This window comes from Ischnura elegans, chromosome X (genome assembly GCF_921293095.1).
Source record: "Ischnura elegans chromosome X, ioIscEleg1.1, whole genome shotgun sequence".
Taxonomy (NCBI): domain Eukaryota; kingdom Metazoa; phylum Arthropoda; class Insecta; order Odonata; family Coenagrionidae; genus Ischnura; species Ischnura elegans.
Window position 1 is genome coordinate 4,940,547 of NC_060259.1, and position 24,048 is coordinate 4,964,594.

General features: G+C 36.2%; 1 protein-coding gene across 4 annotated transcripts in view; it reads right to left on the reverse strand.

Annotated features, from left to right (window-relative positions):
* Positions 1-24,048, reverse strand: part of LOC124170950 (protein split ends) — a 138,429-nt gene that overhangs the window by 110,549 nt on the left and 3,832 nt on the right. For all 4 annotated transcript variants that reach the window (XM_046550034.1, XM_046550036.1, XM_046550035.1 and 1 more), the window contains exons 2-4: positions 7,178-7,371; positions 581-803; positions 168-475 (exon numbers count right to left, since the gene is read on the reverse strand). In XM_046550034.1, coding sequence (XP_046405990.1) covers positions 168-475; positions 581-803; positions 7,178-7,371 — 725 coding nt within the window. The remainder of the gene's footprint in view (positions 1-167; positions 476-580; positions 804-7,177; positions 7,372-24,048) is intronic.

Here is a 24,048-nt window from a genome sequence, read left to right on the forward strand (position 1 = left end):
TTGGGAAAAAATCTAGATGTATTAAATAAAATGAAGTATGTAGCTAAAAAATGTTAAAATCTGAAATGTTGCAAATTCCAGAAAATAGCCTTGGCAGTCTTCGTACATCCGAAAGCCGAAATGTAAAAGGGTTGAACTCTCAAAAAACACTTCCATTTGAGGCTAACCTGAAATGCCATCCACCCACACACAGTTGGTTGGCATGGACTTGCCAAATCCAAGCTTTATCCTGTTGTTGCCCAAGTGCTCCCCGTCCATTGTTCGCATAGCCTTCACCACACTCCCTATATCTGCATACTGGCAAAATGCATAAGATGAAACTGAACCCTGCTTTTTAATGTCAATTTCAATTATTTCACCAAATTGTTCAAAATGCTTTCTCAATTCAGAGGCAGTAATTTCTTTCTCTAAATTGCCAATAAACAAAGTCCTTGTCGCTTTGGGGTGAAATTCATCCAGCTCTGCTTCATAGGGCCTGAAAATAAAAGTTCAGATTAAAATTTTGAAAATATATTTCGTGGTCAATAATAATAATTTCCAAGAGATGTAAAAATAAGTAGAGCATAGATAATTTATTTACCGAAACTCATTGTCATCCACATCAAATCCTTCGTAAGGAGCAACGTCTATTTTGCACCCAAAAAACAATTTGTCTCTTGAAACTTCCAATGCTTTCTCAACATCTTCAGGCTTCTTGAAACAAACCACTGCATACCGGTCTCCACCTGTGCCCACAACCTTCACCCACGTGACTTTACCATGCTTTTTATATTCATGAAATAATCCATCCTTAAGGCTTGTATCTGAGGATAAATGAAACATTGAGACTTATGGAACAGGCAAAATGTCTTCCCATCATTACACAAATGTCATTAGATGAAATTTAAACAATTATCTGTAATTAAAAGAAGCATTAGCCATCTGAAAAACTGCAATATTTCACTAACCTCGCAAATTTCGAAAATGCAAGCAATAGTTTTACAAAGAGTGACATTTAAGTCGCACGTTCAAGGTAACTTTGACAGTAAAATTTTAAACAATACCATTTCACTTTCAAGATGGTGCATGAGGAGTGAATGGAACCCCAGAAAACCTGATGTCATTTGTTTGCCCTTCTTTTGTAGTAATCTAGCATTTTCATCATTTGAAGTAATTTTACAAGAATATGTAAGTTATTGAAGGGTACACACCTGAGGCCCAGAATAGGCCATTCCATTTATACATGTAGATGATAATTTTTGAGTACTTTACACTTGGTTTACATAAAAAAATTTTGGTAGATAATATTTTACTGTGACGTTTTGAAAAAGGGATCTTTACTTAAAAGGAATAAAAGGATTGATAATGTTTAAGTATTATTTATAATGAATGAAAGAATTTTTCGTGTTCAGGGGGTCTATTCTCTAACTCGAAGCGCGGTAGCTTTCTGGTGGAAAGATGCTTAATTAAGCTACTTGCTCCCACTTGTATTCTCTAACGCTGAAGCTCCGGCGATGGGAGCTTGCAGAAGCTACCGGTAGCTTATTAGGCTCCAACCCTTATTCTCTATGGGATTTGAAGCTACTTCCGTAGCTTCAAACTAGCTACCACGGTAGCTTCGCGAAGCGCGCCCTCGAACCCCGCGCTTCAGCTAGCTACCATCAAAATACATAGGGAATTCCCATAGGGCCATGGGAATTCCTATGAACCGCCGTGAACCAAGTGGCGCGTGTCGCTAATCTTTTGTTCTATCCCATCAGTCTTTCTTGACACGGCTAGCGATTGAGTGGTAAACAAGAAAAGTGTTGACTATTTTTGTTGTTTTGCGTAATTATTTTCTTTAATGAGGTCGGGAATGCTGCGTAAATTGTTTGAAGCCTTCAATTATTGTATTCTTAACAAAGTAGTGGGCATGAGTGACAAATTTCGTGTCTAAACATATATGTTTCGGAGTGAACTATCGATCGCGTTAACTAGTTGATTTCATTATTTGGAGAAGATAAATGTTGCTTTCAATCATTTTATATCACGTGAAATCTTATTTTGCATGAAGTCATTACTAGTGAGAAGAAAAACCCCGAAAACAGTGATTATTATTGATGTTGCGAGAGACTTGTAGTGACGGTACAAATTGATGCGTTGAAATCATTACCAATGCCAATGTATCCACTGCACAGAGATGGATGTCTTATTTTTGCAAGTGTTTATACATTTATGATTAACTTTACCGTGCATTATTAGCAACGATCTTTGTTGTGAAGTGATTGTGTGAAGAGAGTTTAGTGTTACATAGATGCAGACCGGAGAGAGGTGGATATATTATTGTGTTATAATGCAATGTAAGGTGTTTCATGATAGTTATTAAAAAATTTTTTGCTCTTCCAATGAATAAATGTGTTCATGATATCATTCTGCTTTCATTTGTGTGTCTTTGGCCGTATATACGCATTTAATTTCAGTGCCGGTAGTTAAGTTGGTGTATTTGTTTTGAATTTTGAGAAAGTGTAGCCATGGATATTCCAGAAGCCCACGGAGGAAGTCATCACAAAAACAATAATATAATATGACTTTAATATTGGGAGAAGGAACTACGTTTAATAGGTTGTTTTTTCATAATGATGGTCAAGTTCTAATGAATCGCCCTCGCTTGCAACAGTGCAAGCTTGGCGGTTGGCATATAATACTGATTCATAAAACCATTTAAATATTAATTTAGCCGTCGTGAGAACGGCACGACAGTAGAGTTTTGTGTAAATATCGTTTGAAGCATATTGTGAGCCTAAAATGATTGCTTAGGCCAATCTGAGTGAAATGACGTAACTTTCAAACATAATTTTCTCCACCTTCTCATTAACTTTGTTGAAGATATTCCCGAAATAATATACACTTATCGTATGCACATGTTATTGCGATATTCTCTCGCAGTGCAAGAAGGAACAATCTCTGCACAGAAACAGTTGGTCATCAAAATTTTTGCATCAAACAGGCAAAAGCATAAGGAGCGCTGAGTGTAAAGTTCTCGGGAATTAGAACGACAATGTGATAGCATTGGTTTAATGTGTTGGTAGTTTACTAACATTTTCTCTTCATTATATTTACATGGCCTACATGATTATCAATCGTGACATAAACTGCTGCATCGATCGAAACTATTGAATTGATATAAAAGCCGCTTAGCCAAATATAATTATTTCTACGCATTTCTATTATTATTCGTATTTCTATTATTATGAAAGCTGAAGGCACTCAGCATTTCGTAATTTACAAAGCACATTAATTTCAACTAGAAGAAAAAGTCAGCCGAGAACGACTACATTATGATTTTCCCGCAGGTTACGAAATGAAACGAGCGATTTCATTGGTTCTAAGAGTAAAATCTGAGTTCGCACGAAATATTTCTCATACCCCATATCCGGTCTGAGAAAGCTACCAGAAATTCTCGGTCTGAGAAAGCTACTCCCTGTTAGAGAATAAGGTTGGTAGCCAATTCTGGTAGCTAGTTCGAAGCTACCACGACGGGAGCTTCGAGTTAGAGAATAGACCCCCTGGTAGCTAGTTCGAAGCTACCACGACGGGAGCTTCGAGTTAGAGAATAGACCCCCTGGTAGCTAGTTCGAAGCTACCACGACGGGAGCTTCGAGTTAGAGAATAGACCCCCTGGTAGCTAGTTCGAAGCTACCACGACGGGAGCTTCGAGTTAGAGAATAGACCCCCTGGTAGCTAGTTCGAAGCTACCACGACGGGAGCTTCGAGTTAGAGAATAGACCCCCTGGTAGCTAGTTCGAAGCTACCACGACGGGAGCTTCGAGTTAGAGAATAGACCCCCTGGTAGCTAGTTCGAAGCTACCACGACGGGAGCTTCGAGTTAGAGAATAGACCCCCTGGTAGCTAGTTCGAAGCTACCACGACGGGAGCTTCGAGTTAGAGAATAGACCCCCAGATGTGATCTTGGTAATAAATGGAAACAGATGGAATACTTTTTTTTAAATCAATTATGGTACACGGCTTTTGTAGTCACATAAAAATCATTGATCCACAAGAATGGATATGGTGTGAGGGATATTCTACCCTTCAAAGCGTTTTCCAACAAGTCCAAAGCTACATTTTGAGTGTGATGGGAGGACAAGACTCTGGCTGCCGTTTCCTCCACACCAACATATTTTTAACCATCTTGGATAAATTCTTCTAGTGCTTCATTCTATTGAATCTACACTTCTCTAATTATTTTTCCCACTGAGAGTGGATAACATTGCATTAGTGGTGACACAGTGCAATTGAGGTAGGCCTAGACAACGGCTCTATGAAATTGGGAGTCGTGCTGCATTGGAGCTTGTATTCTAACATGGAGTCAAGCATTTTGTGCAGCAATGCCAATAAGGGCATTGATTGTTTTCCAATACCAATTCCAACATTTATTCTGCATCGATCCACATTCTCTTCCATTCAATTCAGCCCTCCCATGTAAGTCACGTTTTGCCATGCCGAGCCAAGGCAAGAGAACTTTCCCATTTTTACCCAAATAGGAGTAGTGTGAAGCCTCATCAACTGGAGAAATTCTATCCCAGGTTGATACAACAGCAGATGGATACTATTAGGATACATTACTATTATAATGAAAATTATTCATTCAAGTAATCATGGCAACCATACCCTAGGTTCTTCATGTCCTTGTTTGCCGTGTTCCTTCATAGTCCCTGGGGCCATACATTTGCACATCTTAAGTTATGGCTGAAGATTGATTCAAATGAAAAGGTTGTCAAAATAGCTCTTTTATAGAATTGTCTTCATGCCTACGAACGAATTTCTACGAACATCTTTCATGCCAAAATAGTGTAATTTTCACCATGACCACTACCATTAATCTACTGCTGTGGTTGCATCACAGTGCCAGTGGTTGTAATGCACAATGTTTGACAAGGTTGAAAAATATCTGCCAAAAATGGTAATAATCAGTGTTCCATTGTGATTGGTTTGTAAACAGTGATATTACGCTATCGATAAATGTCTGACAGTAATGTAAAAGTTGTCAGTGGTGTGCTTACATTAATTATTAACAATTATTCACACATATTTCATTTCATGATCAAGGTATCAAGGTATTTCAAAGCTACGCATGAAATTTGTTTATTTGTGTATATCAACAGTATCAATGACTATTAGAGAGAAAAGCTACCTGTGCCACTTGCGTGAGATAATGGGAGGCTAAATCAGTGATAATATAGTAGTTATCATCATAATGAGCTCTGTGATTGTAAGTTTTACGTGATGAATAAAAGAATGGTAGTGTCTTCCAGTTTTTGATGACTGTATTCGCCTATTACCCATTATTTTTAATGGTGTGAGCATCTATTATGTCAGTGGGTTTTTCCTGAATTATTTAAATCCGTTGTAGCTTGTGTGTGTGTGTGTGTGTTGGCAGATTCGGGATCTCACATTTGTAATTTGCAATGGTCTGCCATGTAATTTGTCATTACCTGCGTCTGCTTATTTTTGACTATTTCTTTTGCAATCACAGCTAATTAATGTTTTCTTCAACATGTTCTCTGAAGAATGCGAATATAGGAGCAAAAAATCGTTCATTTGTTTCATTTATAAGATAAATTAATGAAAAGCATGCCCCGATTAATTCATGAATACCACTAGTCTTAATCGACTGCCAACAACCATTGCTGAAATATTCGTCAGCTTTAAACAGTTCCCGTAGAATTAGAACACTGCAAGCACTTGCCATGGCTACAACCCGTTTCTGGGTCAAAGGAGCTGAGAATTTTTCATACAAATGTCACTTCCACCGCATTGCTCCTCTCCGAGCCCCAGAGAAGTCCTCTTCCCCTAGCATTGCCACACCGTACGTCCCGTTTGTAACAGCAGGGGTCAGAGTGACACCGTATACCACACAGAAACTCTGCCTGGAGGAGGCTCACCACCATCTTGTTTGAAATAAGCCCTTTGAAGTCCTTGGTAAAATTCCTGCCACTGATATCAATTGCCTTCGAATCACATTGTTCATCTTCACCCAAGTTCAACTCCCGAGTCCTTTTCAGGAATTACATTTTATATCAATATCTTCTACCTCCATCAAAGCACTTCCTGACCCCAGACAAAACTCAAGATTTATTCTGAATGCTGTTCAGAAGGATACAAACAGCAGTAAAAACGTTATGATTACAAAATACCCTAATGACATTTTAAAATCTAGCTGAAAAATGACAATGACAATAAAAAATGCTCTGATCTACTTGCAACTCTTCCAAATCATGAAAGAAAGAAAGTAAATTTGAACATGCTGATCACATTCTACCATTCTATACATTAATAAACTATTACCACATCCATTGATGGAAAAAATCTAATACAGGAATTTTTATAAGCCTTTACTCTACTTCTGGCAAACCTTTGGCTGATTATAGCTACTTGCATCCGCTGAACCCACAACTGCACAGCATTGCATCAACAACATCCCCTTTCTAACCACAAAAAATACCACTTAAAATTTAGAAGACCCATACCCATTAAAAACAGCTTCAGTCAAGCTTTTAGGGCGAATATAAACGTATGAATATAGGCAGACAGTAGATATTTGAGAAATGAAAAAAAATTACTCAAGAAACATGTACATTGTTGGCACTGAGACAGGTCCATCAGTAAAACCTGTCACAGTTACAATGTCGAAAATGACAATATGATGGGCAATCGTGGGGGAACATTGTCAATGCTTCCTGAACTTCTAGCATGATAGCATCACTAGGTAATGAGCCCTTAGCCAATTTAGTGAAACAACAACACGAAACTCCATACATGCATTTCTTCAGAGGTGTTTCAGGTTCAAAGAATGGATTCCAATTAGAGTGGAATTGATGGATATTGTCCGTTTAAAGTTGGATGACTACTTAGAAAAAATTATCTTGTGAGACTAAATGAGGAAAGAGCAATAATAAAAGCAACCGATTGAGATTCCACTTCTTGCTTAACCTATAGGTAAGATCATTTGTAGCGCACAGTCAAAGAGGTTCTCCTGAATTTTCATTCTGTGTTTTACCTTGCATAAAATGCCAAGGAAATAGTAGTTAGGGAATAGTATTTTAATTTACTTTGGATACTCATCTTTTCAGTTACCATGAAAATTTTACTTTTACACCAGTACTTTGAAATGATGACAGCATAAGTCCTAAATAATGTCACAGTCATGAATACATACCACTAGATCTGGCAGGAAGATTGCGGACACAGATGGCAAAGGGACGGCGATCTTCTCCGTGAGACACCTGAGAGACAACTCCCAGGCCACTACCTACAATGGATGATGAACCAGAGCTATTGGTGTGCGGAGCAGCACTAACTGCTGATTGAAGGGACACGCCAACACGACCACTCCTTACACCACCTTGATGACTGCAAGAGAAAGACAACATCATGAGGAAAATAATCTTTGACAACATTAATATAATATATCCCACTAATTCCACATGCATAGCATACAAATTGATGCACGACATTTAAAAAATCAATGAGAGGCTCCAAATAATGTTTTAACTAGCAGTTGATGGCATGTAAAGGCTGAAGCATTCACACTGTCCAAATATTGTCCAAACCATCAAAAAATCAGCATAGCTGTTTTAAGTCACCTATTATCACATCACCAACAGCTATTTTCCTTTTAGAGTAGTCCAATTAGTAAAGGCTCAACACCATTATAAAAATGTAGTAGTCACAATTAATTTATTGTAAAATGTAATTACTCTTAACAAAAATAACTCTTAAAAGGGGTTCAACCGTCAGATAATAGAAATTTTTTCACCGTTACATTGAATGCAACTATTTCATTAAGAATTTCTATTTATTAAAAAATTTTATTGTAAGAATGAAGAAGTTATTTGAAGAGTCCTCGCCTTAACATGACTGCTGTACAGAGCACAGAGAGATTCTTCCGTCCTCTCCGTATGGAGCATTTTCTCAGGACATCCCTTAAGTAGGGTGTCGCGGATAATTACACACTCTCAGCACCAACCTTTTTCGACCCTTCCCAGTGGGTGTTGTTCGCGGTCAATCATGCTTCGTTTATATGAATTAGCTGTATGGATAATTGTTGCTTGAGCGTAAATTGCAGACTTAGAATTGGATTCCTCGTTTTATTCTGAGAATTATCAAATTTTGAACGAAGCTCTACAGTCAATATTAATGCATTTAATGCAGCAGAAATTTCCATGCTGATGTTTATCCCGAAATCCAGATATAAGTTAATATTGATCGTAGAATTTCGTTTAAAAATTGTAAATCTGCTCAAAAGACAAATACGTAATTCCATTTTTAGTTTGTATTTTTTGAGAAAGGAACAATTATTTATTTTGCAAAATGACTGGATAAACAATTGTATGACCTTATCGCTAGGAGGGGGAATGTAAGATGAGGGGTCTGGGTACCTGCTCCTGGATTTCCAGGCTAAAGCCTAAGCCCCGCAGTGTTGGCTCCCGAAACAAAGACATCATACACCCACGACTGTCATAAAAAGGGGAGAGCTGGGAAACGTATATATTCGGCATTTGTTCACCTGCGTAGGAAAATCTCCAACAAAAATATACGGCTTTCGTCTCCTGGGTCAAGAAATAGAGATCCAGACGCATATTTTCGTCTTTAGTAGGGAAAAATATTTCTGTATCTCAAGAATTTTCATTTCACTGATGTTGTCAGAATACTTTTAGTATTGATTACTCCGTGAAGAAGATTTTATCATAGAAGTATGTTCAGTGTATATTTTCTTTCATTACACTTAACTACATACCGCACATACCTACAATTCAAATTCATTCAAATGAATACTAATTATGGCGAAGAGTTCATAATTTATTGCTAATTATGAACTCTTCACCATATGTATTACGATTAGTCATAGTCTAATTCACCGACTTTCATGGGTAGATTGCTCATTTAGAACGACTTGGATTTAGCCAATTCCAATCTTCCACATAAATCGTTCATTTTGAACCATTTGGATTCGGCAGATTAAACTTCACTTCCATCAAATTTTGAACAGTTATTTCCTGAGCGACACAGTTCCCATACCTATGAAAGCATGAAATCTCAAGAACGTAAAAATGAGACATTACGGAATATATGGTGGACTGGCAAGCACAGCACTGGGAAATATATGGATGGAAATATCCCATATTCAAATTGTACATGAAGAATAAAAGAAAATTACAACTGCACAATCCAAATTAAAAACCATTCAGCTCTGACCAAGTCGCCAAATCTGATCACTACGCATCCGAGAAACTCACTTTACCCTCCAGTTGGCCCACTTCCACAGCCATCACAGACTCAGGAAAAAAGTTGGACCCAATTTCGGAGGAAGTTTAAGAGCTACACTCCAGCTTCTAATAGGCCTAGGAGATATCAAACATTGTTACTGGAAACTCTAGGCCATAAATGACAGGGTAATTTAACATTAAATAATTCAAAATACTATTCAACCCACAAAAAAATCAGGTTGACCTAAATCACCATTCATAAGTTTACAGAGACAAAATTCTAAAACGTTTACTGAAAAAATGCATGCTGGGAGCAAAACTTTTGGGGATCAAAGGTTCATTTGTAGATTTTTAGCCAGTCTAATGCCCCATTCACACTACGCTTTTTTACGCCGGTTAGCTCCGACCATGGTTACAAAACGAGGTGTGAACGCAAGTTACCGTTAACCGTGGTTGGGATTCTGACCACGGTTTTCCGACCATGGTTGGCGGTAGTTAATGCGTGTGTGAACGCAAGTTGGTTAAAAGCTGGTTAGAAAAAGAAGAAGGCGAAGCAGCAACGAAGTGGGATAGGAGGAAAGAAAACAGAGAATAAAGCATTCGAAGAGGAGACGGCCGTTATTGTTGAATTATATTCGTCAGCATTAATTCTAAGGAAAGTGTTATAGATTCATTCCGTAATTTGTTGTATATTATCAGATTATAAACCTAATTTAAGTTATGCGATATACTATATACTTCGTAGTAAATTAGCCATTAGCTCGCATTGTATTGTTACGGACAGACTGAATAATCTATATAAATATTTTGCTAGAATTAAGTAAAATTAAGTTAAGTACCTTTGTGCGGGAGAATTTCTAGGCGAAATTTTCTGTATAAAAAAATGAGGAAACACCCTGAAAATGAAAAGCTAAATAGGTACTATGAATCGTACAAACAAAGATTAGGATATGATATTAAAAAGCACAAAGAAAAATATTACAGTGACCTTTTTGATAGTAATGTCAATAATACAGCTGCTCAATGGCGTATTTTAGATTCACTCACGGGAGGAAAGCAAGGAAATGAGAATTATGTAAAAATTAGAACTAGTAATGGTATCGTTGTCACAGTGTGCCAGGACATTGTAAACAAATTTAGCTCACATTATGGTAAAGTAATACAAGCATTGACCCAGAACAATTATTTTGAAAGTACCGTATTTCCCGGCCGATAAGACGCACTTTTTTTTCTCCTAAATGTGCTGTAAAATTTGCCTGCGTCTTATGCGCCGATGGTATACGGTTATCACGGGTATAACTTCGTCCTACAGTAAGCAACCGTTTTGACAGGATAAATAATTACCATTAAGTATTTTTTAGTGTATCAGGCATTGAAAATAGTTCAATTCATTAAAAATTTTGATAATAGCACTCTTTTGAGCAGGTTGTTAGAAATAAAGTTTTAATACGTCGATGTCTAACTCCTTTAAAAAAAATTCCCGGATAAATCAGAAATGCATACAATGTAGCATGTTTAGTTTAATCTTGCAATGGGTGCTGCTGCAACACTTACATACATTGAGCTAAAGGAGATGTCATCTATATGCTAATACATTGTATCTCTCACGATAAACTCACGAGTCTACCGGCACCACCGGCACTCAACCTTAGGTAACAAAGTATGAGCTCGGTGTTCAGTCAGTTCAGGCGTAATACGTATCTTTCTATTTAGTCTGCACATGTGCTTCTAAGCACAGAAACTTGGTAATTTCTGTATAAAAAGTCAAAATTGGAATAACCTAATGGGATCTAAAGAGAGAAGATTGTCGTACAGTATTGCGTTTAAACTTGAAGTCGTGAAATATGCTTCGGAACACGGCAACCGGGCAGCTGCAAGGCGTTTCGGCCCTCCTCCAACCGAGAAGATGATACGAGAATGGCGGATGCAGAAGGTAGATTTAATGAATGCAAATAAGAGTAAGAAAACTTTACGTTCATGTTCTCCGAAATGGCCAAAGCTTGAGGAGCACGTTAAGACCTGGATAATAAATCACAGGAAGAACGGGATCACTGTTTCAACAAAAATGATTTTAATGGAAGCGAGAAAGTTGGCGATAGATATGTCTATTGCCGATTTTTCTGGGACAACGTCGTGGTGTGAAAGATTTATGAAGAGAAATGGTCTGTGCATGCGTACTAAAACCACAATAGCACAAAAACTGCCACCCGATTATGAAAGAAAAATTATCGAATTCCACAAATACGTACTTAACCTGAGAAAAATGAAGTGTTTTGAAATAGGACAGATAGGAAATATGGATGAGGTTCCCTTGACATTTGATGTGCCATCAAATAGAACTGTGGACGTTAAAGGTGCAAAGACAGTTACGATAAAGACTTCCGGTAACGAAAAAACACGCTATACTGTTGTCCTTGCGTGTTGTGCTGATGGTTCAAAACTCCCTCCTTTGTTGATCTTTAAACGAAAAACGCTGCTTAAGTGTACAATTCCACATGGAATTTATATTCATGTTCATCCTAAGGGATGGATGGATGGAGAGGGTATGAAACTGTGTTTGCAGAGGGTGTGGTCCCGGCGTCCAGGTGGACTTCTGAAGAAATCGTCTTTGTTAGTGTGTGATCAGTTTAAGGCCCATATAACGGAGTCCGCAAAAATCCTTGCTACAGAACTGAAGACGCATCTTGCTGTGATTCCTGGTGGATTAACTTCTCAACTGCAGCCTTTGGATGTTTCAATCAATAAACCATTCAAGGGATTTATGCGTGAAGAATGGATAAAGTGGATTGAGGCACCAACTCATGATTTCACACCGGCCGGAAGAATGAAACGGCCGTCAATTTCTACCATTTGTGAGTGGGTGAAAAAGTCCTGGCAGAAAGTAAAAACTGAGACTATCATAAAGTCTTTCAAAAAGTGTGGAATCAGCAATGCGCTAGATGGAAGTGAAGATGACATTTTGTATGAGGAAAGTGACGACTCCCGAGAAAATATCTACGCGAATGATTTTAGCAGCAGTGATGAGGAATTTCTGGGGTTCTATGATGAATAAACTCTGATTTATTTGCTCATTAATAATTTTAAAATTTTTTAATATTAAAGTTCCGTTTTTATGTAAAATTTTATCATTAAAATTCTTTTTTGTATTATCCAAGTATTTTAGTTTTTTTCGTAAATTCTAACCTGAAAAATCCAGGTGCGTCTTATGCGCCGGTGCGTCTTATAGGCCGGGAAATACGGTAATACGAATAAATACAAAGAAATGTTCCCAACCTCCGATTCAATTGACTCACTGTTTTTTGTTCCTACTGATGCGAAAGAAATAAGCAGCATTACTAAGGAATTAAAGTCTAAAAAATCTATAGGTGTTGATAATATTTCTGCACAAGGTATTAAAGCAGTAAATGCAAATATTTCGGAGGTCCTTGCCCATATTGTTAATCTAAGTATGTATACTGGAATATTTCCTAAACAATTAAAAACTGCAATAGTGATACCAATTTTTAAAAAAGGTGATAAAATGAACGTAAATGATTACAGACCAATATCCTTACCATCTGTATTTGCTAAAATAATAGAAGAAGTTGTTAAAGTCAGACTTGTTAAATTTCTAAATCAGCATAATTTTTTCAATAAAAACCAATTTGGATTTATGAGTGTTAAAGAGTACAGAAGATGCATTATTAAAATTCTGTTCAGAGCTGAATAAGAACTGTATAAGAACTGTAGAGTTGCTGGCTTGTTTGTAGACATTACCAAAGCCTTCGACTCCATTAATCATAAGATACTAATGAATCGATTATGGGAAGCGGGTATACGTGGAACCGCATCCCTATTGGAAATTTCTTATAAGTCTTACAGAAATTCTTATAAGAATTCTGTAAGACTTATAGATATCTGTAAGTCTTACAGAATTCTGATAGGATTCTATAAGTCTTACAGAATTCTTATAGGATTCTATAAGTCTTACAGAAATTCTTATAAGAACTTTGCATTTCTTATAGAATTCTATAAGAATGTTGCGCAGGTCACATAACTTTCAGGTTTTTATCCGGCATGCATTTAAGTCACCATAACTTATGTTGGCAATTTATAATTATTTAAGAAATTCTTATAAGATTTTTTTGGAAATAATGTAAACTCTTTGTTACAGAATTCTTATAGGAACTTTGCATTTCTTATAGAATTCTATAAGAATGTTAAGAATGTCTTAATGAATTCTTAAGTTCACCTGACTGGCCAGACAATGCGAGATACCATAGAGGTCCTTCAGGTCATGGGTTCTGCATAGGGTTAACGCCCCCCACATTTTAAAACACACTAAAAGCAATGAAACCAACGATATCCTGGAATGATGGACTGATAATAGAATATGGCTTTGGCAATCACTACGCAATGAAATATAAAGGAATTGCAATATGGAATGATTTAACCTGGAAAATTGAAGAAGCAAATGAAATAAAATTCAAGTTCGACTTGGGATACTTCAAGAAATTATATGGGAAGGAAGAGTAAAATTTGATAAATCAAATGCATATGAGCAATGTTTATTTAAGATAACAGAGAGAATGAGACCTCTACATGCAGATTTGGATAGATAATGAAAGAAATAAGCAAAGCAAAATGGAATTTGATGCCATTTTGGAGAAAAGGATACGTAGAATATGGCTAACAATAAGTGCAAGATTGAGGGAAATTAATAGGAATCACAGAAACACTGATTGAGAATAATAGTTGATGTATTTTCCATAAAATAATAATTTTGCAGATGTTATTTAGGTTTACTCATACAAATTCATTCTCATTCTCTTCAGAGACGACTAAATCACTCACTTTGTCCATTAAAACACTGTTTTCATTAAAACTTCCCCTTATGTTAGATATGCCACAATCTGAAAATATACATGTCTATCTAAATTAATGATGAAAAGTTTAAAATTCAACGAAACTAACTGTTTAAGGTAACATAATTTTAGGAATGCCAGTTTTTTAATACTTACCAAATGAGGTCAATGCCTTATTTTGGTTAGAAGCACACGACTTATTTTATTAAACTGCTATCACAAAGACATAGTGAATGATTAACATATAAAAGCAATCCCTAGCAACCTAACAACCAAACAAGTTTTGCAACGTATGCAATCGTAGTATACATCGTGGTCATAGGTAGGTTATAAGAATTTCTGTAAGACTTATAAGAAATTTCCAATAGGGTCAATATGTGGTTTTCGGCTAATTATATGTTGTTAAGTGAAAAAACGAAATATATCATATTTAGCATGAGTAAATCTATCTCAAACAAAAATGAAGTATTCTATCAATGTGCAAATTGTATAAAAGATAATGCTACTTCCTCTGATAAATGTATTTTGATCGAACAGGTTAGTCACATAAAATATTTAGGCATATACTTTGACCAAAATTGTAAATGGAAGTCTCACATAAATAAATAAAAATCAGAAATGATTTCCATTGAAAGAAAATTCTACTTCCTAAGATACATATGCCCTGAATCAGTGTTAAAAATGGTATATCATGCTCTCGTTAATTCAAGATTGCAATACGGAATAGCCTGCTGGGGTGGAGCATATTTTATCAACATTAAACCATTGATAGTGGCGCAAAAAAGGGTTATTCATTTATTCATAAACGGGCTGTTACCCTTTGGCAAGAATTATACATTACAAATATAAAATCAGTTGCAATGAGTTCAATAACATAAAAATATCATACCTATATTCAGTTTATGCAGGTAGCCAAACCAAGGTGCCAAGGTACTTAAACTACACTGTACATACACTGTACCAAGGTACATACACTAACAGTATAAAATGTGAATTTTAATGAGGATGAATTGATAAGTATGTTTCCTGGTTGGAGTTAGCCAAGCGCATCATTCTGAATATTGGGTGGTTATACATAATTATTATTATTATTATTATAGTTAGTTCTGGCAAAAGGAACATTGAACAGCAGGGGATGCCGTTGATTAAATGTTTGAGCATTAACCCTTTCACTCCCAAGCGGCCGATATATCGGCCGTGGCCTTCCTACCCAATACGCCCAAGCGGCCGATATATCGGCCGCTTGCTTAGAACAATATTTCACATAAACTATAATGTTTAATTATTTAATTTATTTTTATAATGAATGTATACATATTTTGCTATCCTTAAGTATTTTTTATATAATTTAATTTATACTTTTAACATTTTAATGGACGTTATTTCGGCAACTCTTTGTAAAATGTAACTCATATTTCGAAATTCTTACGCCACTTTATAACAATGCGAAATTAGAAAATTTGTCCGTCGTTGTTGCTAGTTTTCGTTTATAATTTTCGTTCATAAGTGATATAGAGGATAAATTTTAATAATTTTCTAATTTAAATGTTCTTTGACTATAATTTTTTATGTACACTGACAGCTTATTGAACTTCTTTTTTTCCTCTCGTAAATTGCCGTGGCGGCTGACTTATGACCTTATGATATTCTCAGCAAGCTTATGCACGCTTTTACGCGTGATTTATTGTATTCACTTGACTACACGTGCGTCTTTATTCATGTAATACATTGGTACCTATGACTTCGTACTCTCCACGACGTAAAATTTTATCCAACCTCTAATCTCTCGCCCGCTGCAATTATATTTTGGCTTCTCCTCATTACAATCAAATCCTTCTTTGGTATCGACATACATTTCAAAGGAATCTTCTTATCCGAATCAAATTACTAAATTTTATTCACACGGAAACAATACTTCTTGTTTACAGGAAGAGTACACAGTAAGATTATCGTGCGTAGCGCGGGAATAAAATGTTTTCAGCGAACCTCAGCAAGTGGCCGATAACGTCGCCGAATAGTCGCCGTGAAAGTGATGGCTTCACAGTTTTTTATCCTAATCTTCCTTATCTACGTAAGTGATTCATTGTATCACTGCTTTGCTAACACCTACTTTGTGGGCAACTCCTGAGAATGCGTCATCTAACGTCATGCGTTACTAATCTAATGGTTTGCATGCGGAGTCCCGACGGCTTATGTTTGCATCAGCTCGCGCGTATCAGAGGTTCGGATACGTTTCTTCGCGTTGTGTTTTCTGTGCATTGAGTCATTTGAATTTTCATTAAAGTTCATCATTGCTGCGAAACCTGCAAATAAAAGTCTAGCGCCTTTCTTGAGTGGTGTGTGATATTTTTCCCGAAAATATCACCCATAATGGCTGGAACATGGGCTGGGGTGTACAGTGGTATTGAAACTCCTTCAGATGAACAATTATTTATACTAAGGCTACCATGTTTTTGTGGACAATTTTTTTATGTCAGTTCCCTTCGTGAACAAACTTTACCAAATGGGAACATATATTACAGGAACTATTACAAATAAACGAAAATTTCTGCCCGTATTTTTCAAAAAGAAGTTCACCATCGGGGAAAAAAAGGTTTTGCCGTTCCGGGTGTATTCTAGCCAGTGCATTTAGGGAAAAAAATTCTCAATGAGGACCTGTGATCCTTCTTTCAAGAAAGGCGACTACAAAGCATTGTGAAGTGACAAAATTGAGACAAGGCTGCGAGAAAAAACTGTGAAAACAGAAGTAATTTTGGAATATAACAAGTATATGGGAGGTATGGACTCTTCAGACTTGATGCTCTATGTATATTTAGATGAAAGGAATAAGGAAACTGGGTGGGAGATTAGAATACAGATGCTGTGTCTGCAGCACAAAGGAACAAAGAAGAAGATCCAGAACAGTGTGCGTCAGATACAACAGGGGTTTGCATTGGGAGCGTTTGCATAAGCATAAGTGCTGAAAGAGTGACTGTGAACAAAAGGAAAAATTTATTCCTACGTGATTTTTATAAACTAATCAAAAGTGTACCTATGTACTTATTACATAAATAACTTGAACATATAATGAAAAATCCTCCGTGAAACAATTTTCATCATATATGTTAGCCTTCGTTTTTATAGAAAAAGCATTGCATATATAAGTCATTCATATGTATAAATAAATGCAATGTTAACATTTAAACAATTCCTTTAGCTATAATTTAAATTAACAATAATTTGTATTAATTAAGGCCTATATATATGAGTATATACATATTTCATTGTTTTTTACAGAAGACTGGCTTAGGCACTGGTCAAAAGTTATTGAGACAGATTTAAACAATTAAATTTTTATGGCAACATTTTTTCTGTTTATGCATAAAAAATTAAGAAGATCTGTCATAAACTAAATTCTTAATTAAATACAGTTTTCAATAATTGCAAAATAAAAACAATACTATGAATAAATAAGCCATAAAGTTGTGTTTTTCGTAAACATTTTTAAAAGTATTAAGTTTACAATTTATTATTGCAAAACTGAAAATTATATATAATGATAATTAATATTTCTGAACACATCATTTATTTCTACATATGTGTAATTTTTTTCATGTCTATAAAGCCTAAAATAAATCCATAAGAATTTTTACAAAAAGTACTAACAATTTCATAAAAAAACCCTTGGGAATTTTGGGTATGGATATTGAAAAATGCTTGGGAGTGAAAGGGTTAAAGGAAACTATACTAAACAAATCTTCTGAAAAAATGTTACGATTTACCAATTTCTTTAAAAATTTGAGGTGATATAATTGTTGTCTTTGACTTAAGTATGGAAGGTTGAAAGCAGTTCTAATTTCCTCATATGGTGTATCCAGGTATGAATAACCCAACTTGTACCCTATCATTCTGATTACCTTTTTTTGCACTTTTTCATGTCTATTGATATGACTATCATACAATGGGGACCAGATAACAACACAGTATTCTAATATTGAACAAACTAATGATTTAAATAAGATAGCCATGATATTAGGGTTCGTACAATCTTTGGTAACTCTATGTATAAAGCCTAAGATTTGGGATGCTTTGTTACAAATAATGTCAATATGGTCATGAAAAGTGAGATCACAAGACATGGTAACACCTAAATCTTTGATGCAAGTAAACTTATAAAGTGGTTTATTGTCCATAGAATAGTTAAAGATGATCTGATTTTTACTTTTGTAATATGAAACTATACTACATTTTCTTGTGTTTAGATGCATATTATTGTTATGACACCATGTAGTTAAACAATCAATCCCTAGCTGAAGCTTATTACAATCCTCAATTCCATTAACAGAAATATAAAATTTTAAGTCATCTGCAAATAACAATTTGTTTACATCACAACCAAGGTCTATATCATTTATATATACAGTAAAACCTCTTTACATCGTAATGGAGGGGACCAAAATTTGGGCAATTTGATGTATGGAGGTTCGCTGTAGAGAGGTTTTAGTGGTAGGCACCATTTTTTCATATCCTTGGGAATGAGGAACTTGCATGGGTCGTAGATTGCTCTTAAAACTATTTTGAATAAGTCAAATGGATACATTACCTCGCAAAAATACCTTCAGTTTCTCCATTCAACATCAAAAGAAATAAAAAAATTGCATTTAAAATCGAGAAAAATTTCTCTGAGCCGACCACTGCGCGAAGACACCCGAGCGTTGCCGAGGCCAGGCGTGACGTCATAGGTGCCTAAACAACCGTAGGGAGTAGGGAAATACGCTGAGCTCATGGTGTAAAATTTGTTTTGAGGGAGTATTTAGCCGCTCATCGTCACTTTATTTTGTTCTGTTATTCTTGGGCAAGTTTTCCTATTGCTATTGTGCCTAGATTATTACTAGGGATATTAATAATGTGGCATCGGGGTGATGAAGTACAAGCGTTTCACTTCGTGTGTTTTGGTTATCAGAAAAATGGATGATAACTTTGCCACTCGTTCGAATAGTACACCTGAAATTCATCTATGTCTACATAATACCCAGCAAGCCGCCTAAAAGGCGCGTGGCATGGGGTGTTAGGACACCAGCCTTTTTTTAGAACACCAAAAATTGATGCCACGACCCTCATGGAATTTGTTAAGACAGATTATTGCTATACGTCGGCGGCAAATCGAGTTGTAAAAGAAACTTGTAATACTGGAGGATAACAATCATAAGCTGTGCTGTTGAATTTGGCAACGCCGGATTAACGGAGAAGGTAGTCCTATCCGTCCTACGGTACGAATTCACAGCAAAACAGTCTGCACACAATCCACATGTGAGATCGCGAATCGGTTCCGCTGCCAACACACACACAAGCTACAACCTATTTCAATAATATAGGTAAATCCATAAACAATATACTAGCATATACCATAAAAATATTGTGGGAAATAGGCAAATACAATTATCAAAAACTGGAAGTCACTACTATTCTTATATTCATCACGTACAACTTACAATAACAGAACTCGTTATGATGAATACAACTATTTATTCACTGATTTAAACCCTTAAATTAGCCCACACAAGTGACACAGGTGACATTTCTCACTACTTTTCGTTGAAATAATGGAATAACAAACTTCACACACAGTTTTTATTTCAATAGCGTGATCGTGAAATGTCATATCTACGGTGAACAACGGAGATTAGCACGCCACTGACAATTTTTACACTAATGTTAGACATTTATCGATAGCGTAATAGCACTTTTTACAATTCAATTACGATGGAACACTGATAACTCTTGGCCGATATTTTTCAACCTTGTCAAACTATGTGCATTACAACCACTGGCACTGTGATTATTAGCAGTAGCTTAACGGGAGATGTCACGTTGAAAATAACACTATTTTGGCACAAAAATGTTCCTAGATGTCTCCAATCAGCGAGCAAAAGTTGCATTGACTGGAATTCACCCCATAATACAAGCACAGACAGTCCAAAACGACGAATTCTCCGGAACCTACGAATGAGCGGATGAAGTTATTGTATATAAAAGCTAAGCGGACATTAGTAAACATCAAAATCGTTTAAATGAATGATATGCCGTCGATAACATAAACTTACAATTAACGTATCCCCCTTCCAATGGCCGTGGCTCAGACTCCTACAACGATGTTATTTAGGTATTATCAAATTTTTGGTTTAACTGCTCCAGTTTTATATTTTATGCCCTTACTCAGATATTAATATTATAAATAATGCAAAATACGAGGGCTTCCAAGCCTCTATCATCGGATATTTATCTTTAAATATAAAATAATCAACACGTCTAACAAACGAAGCTCTCACAACTGCTGGCAACTATTACAAACAATCACAACAATAGCTTCGCGTGATGTTTAGGCACCTTTGACGTCATCGAGGCTTCGTCGGCAGTGGCTTGGGGGGTGAGGGCGTTTTTCCCGCGCTTTAAAATTCGTTATATTTATCATTAAATATCTCGTGAAGGAAAACTCAGATTTACATGCGGTTTTCTTTGTTGTATTCAGAAAATAATTTTCTGTCCGCCTGTGAAATAAAAAAAATTCATGCAAGTTCCCCATTGAAAGGTGCTACTGTCTTTTAAGCCATTATATTAATATATTTAAATATATAATAAGTGAACATATATTTACAATTTAATGATTACACAAAGGTTAAAGTAAATTGTACAAGAGGCCTTTTTAGAAAATAAATTAGTTAATGGGTGCGCTTAAATTTTTTTTGAAACTCTTTCGAAATAATGTTTTCAATTCTACGAGCACTTTTTAATGTCATTTTCACTATAAATAAATCACTAGCTGTTTTCGTTAATGCCTTTTGACCTAAGAAATAATTCCCTGGTCTAAGGGTTGTATTTTACTAATAGTGTTCGGAGGAAAGAACAATAGTTTTATATTTCTAAACATAATTTCTTCATCCTCGTATTTAACTGCCTGAGTTTTTTTATTTGTGCAGCCTAGATATACAGTTTCTTCTGCTTTTCCTCGGTTGTTTACAATAGATGTGAGGGTGAATGATGGTATTCCAAAGGTCACTGCCTTCTGCCTGTCCTCGTTGATGGCTAGGAAAATTGCTAATTATGTGGCAATGTCAAGCAGTCGCCTTCTTTTATTTCTCGAATCCATCATCAGCCTATGATTGAGTAATTTTCATATTTTTTCATATTTTATGGCAAATAATTGAAAATACTCCTTATTATATCTTTTAGAATTGATTTATCATTCTTATAACATGTGACTTGTTAAAGATTATAAAAAAATAAATAAACACGTGACTACTGCAAAAAATAGACAAAAAATTGAGTGTGATTTTGAAAATTTTGTTGAATTCCCTCTCTCCAAAATACAATGCACGTAGCGTTTCGAAGAAAAACTCTGTCGAGGGCACACAGAAACGTTAGGTCTGCGAAAGGACGTGATTTCCTGGTGAGAATGCTGGGCGAACTAATTCAGAATGCAGCGGCGATGGTAAAAAATTTCATTGCCCTTCCGCGTAGCTGTCTCCTTCACCTAACACTGTCGCGCATGGATTGATGTTCGTTCAGTATTGCTAGAAATTGACGTTCCGGACTCCCGATGGAAGAGTCAGATTTCGCAGCATAAATATGCAGGCAAGACATATGACTGTCGCTAAGCGCAATAAATTTTAAGCTACGATCGTTCACGAACGCATCGAAAAAATTACCAAGGCGGTAGTAAGAAAGTGTTACACAGGGATAAATGGGAATAAAATAATTGCGAAACTGTATTTGATTTATTTCAAGTCGTGGAAAATTCATGAAATATTTTCATTTTAGAAGCGGAAGTAGCAATGCGGTCAAGTAATTCTGTCTCCATGGATGAGAGTGAAGTTAGTTGAAATATTTCCGTCAGCAAGTGATTATAGGCTACGCTGGTCGCCTCTTTTATTAACTGAACATAGTATGTAGGCACTTACAAGAAAATAAAGCCATCAGTAAAAGAAAGCGAGTGCTATCGCGCGATTTTGACCATGATTCGAGAGAAAACGATGTGTTCTGTCTTCATTTACCATCACAGAATATGATTAGGATAGTTGGATGCCCTAACTAATGGTAAACGTGAAAACTATTTAAGGTGTAAAAGAATAGGCGTGAAACATTTATCGCTGAAAATGTCATTCCATGTAGGTAATCGCGGCTGCATTAATGGTCTCTAGTTGTTTCGGTACGATTTGCGGAGGTAGTTAGGCCGTCTTGGGGCTGTCTTGTTGGTACGATAAATGGAGGTTTTACGAGATAAAGAGGTTCAATATATAGAGGTTTGCCTATAAATTTACATGTGAATCTGATGGGACCAGAGGGTTGGTACGAAGTATGGAGGTTTACGATGTAAAGAGGTTCACTACGTAGAGGTTTTACTGTATCAAGAATAAAAAAGGCCCCATAAGAGATCCCTGGGGAGCGCCTGATGTAGCATTAATCTGTGAGGACAACACATTATTAATTTTGACACTAAGGGTGCGGTTAGACAGATAGCTTTTAAACCAGTCTAATAAAGCATCACTAATACCATATGCTTTTAGCTTAGCCAACAGGTGGAGATGACTTACTTTATCAAAGGCTTTACTAAAATCAGTGTACACAACATCAACTTGGTAGCCAGAATAAACTGAGGAAAGAACAGAGGATTGAAATGTAAGAAGATTGGTTGTTGAAGATCTACCTTCAAGGAAACCATGTTGATCCGGACTGATGATTGGCCTTAAGACAGGGACAATAATATCAAGAATTAAACTTTCAAAAAGTTTGGCCAGGGTTGATTCAATTGAGATAGGTCTGTAATTTTTAACATTATTTCTATTACCACTCTTAAATATGGGAGTTATAAGTGAAAATTTCAATGAATTTGGAAAGATACCAACAGAAAGAGAATAGTTAACCTCTTCCCTACGCAGGGCGTGATTTCACGGCCTAAATTTTCTGATCCTAAAGAAGGAAGGCCGGATTTTCACGGCTTGAATTCTTCGAAGCAAAAGGCCAAAGGCTGTGTTTTCACGGTTTCGCGGTCAAGCATGCCAAGTGGGTCCCAACCGCCATTAGGGTCCCTCGGCGCGAGAGGTCCGACCCTTTCCTATTGTCCGCGTGGGGATTATCTCGGCCCATTCCGGCACTTAGTGTCCCACTCAAGGAAGGTGCTCATGGTCACTTATTTTTTTATAAGTTAAAATAACTAAAAACGTACATGTTGCATTTACTGAAAATCAATGCCAAAAATTGCATTCTGGATCTTCTGCTGATTGGTTCCAAATTTTAAACGGAACTGTAGCGTTCATATTAACAGAGTTGATCATCACCTAGAACAAATTTTGGAGACGCTAAGGTTAGATACTTAATTGTTATTTTTAAAACTCACTAGCAAATTTATTGGAGCGATATTGTAATGATTTACATCTAAAAATATACGCAACTCTGTTAGCTACATTCTAAGTGTACATTTGCGGTGAAATTCGATAGAATATTCCATTTAACTTCTATGAAAAAAGCCCTCGTAATGTAATAAAATATGATTCTCTCAGTTCTTTGTCGTGAGCCAAAATTACAGCGACTATTTTTAATAACCTCTTACCAACCTTTGAATACAAAGGTATTATAAACGAATTTCGCCATAAATACTGATTAATGCATATCCTAAAAATTCGTAAATTTAATGTACCAATAGGGAATGTTTTACGTAGACACATGTTATGAGAAGCATTCCATACCATTACAGGAATAAGAGCTGCTCTACCCAGGTAATTACTCTCATATCTTGGTTCTCTGGTCAGGATCCATTAAGGTGGTCTGCCCTGTGCACCTCACGGGCTTATTTCGGGACACATTAGCGCATTAATGTTTTCTTGGAAAAACTTATTATCCTCCAACTGGCACACCTAAGAGTATATTGGTGTAAGTATTCTCCTACTGAAATATGCACGTGGAAGATGATAACCTCACTCTTCTCGGAATAGCTCATTTTC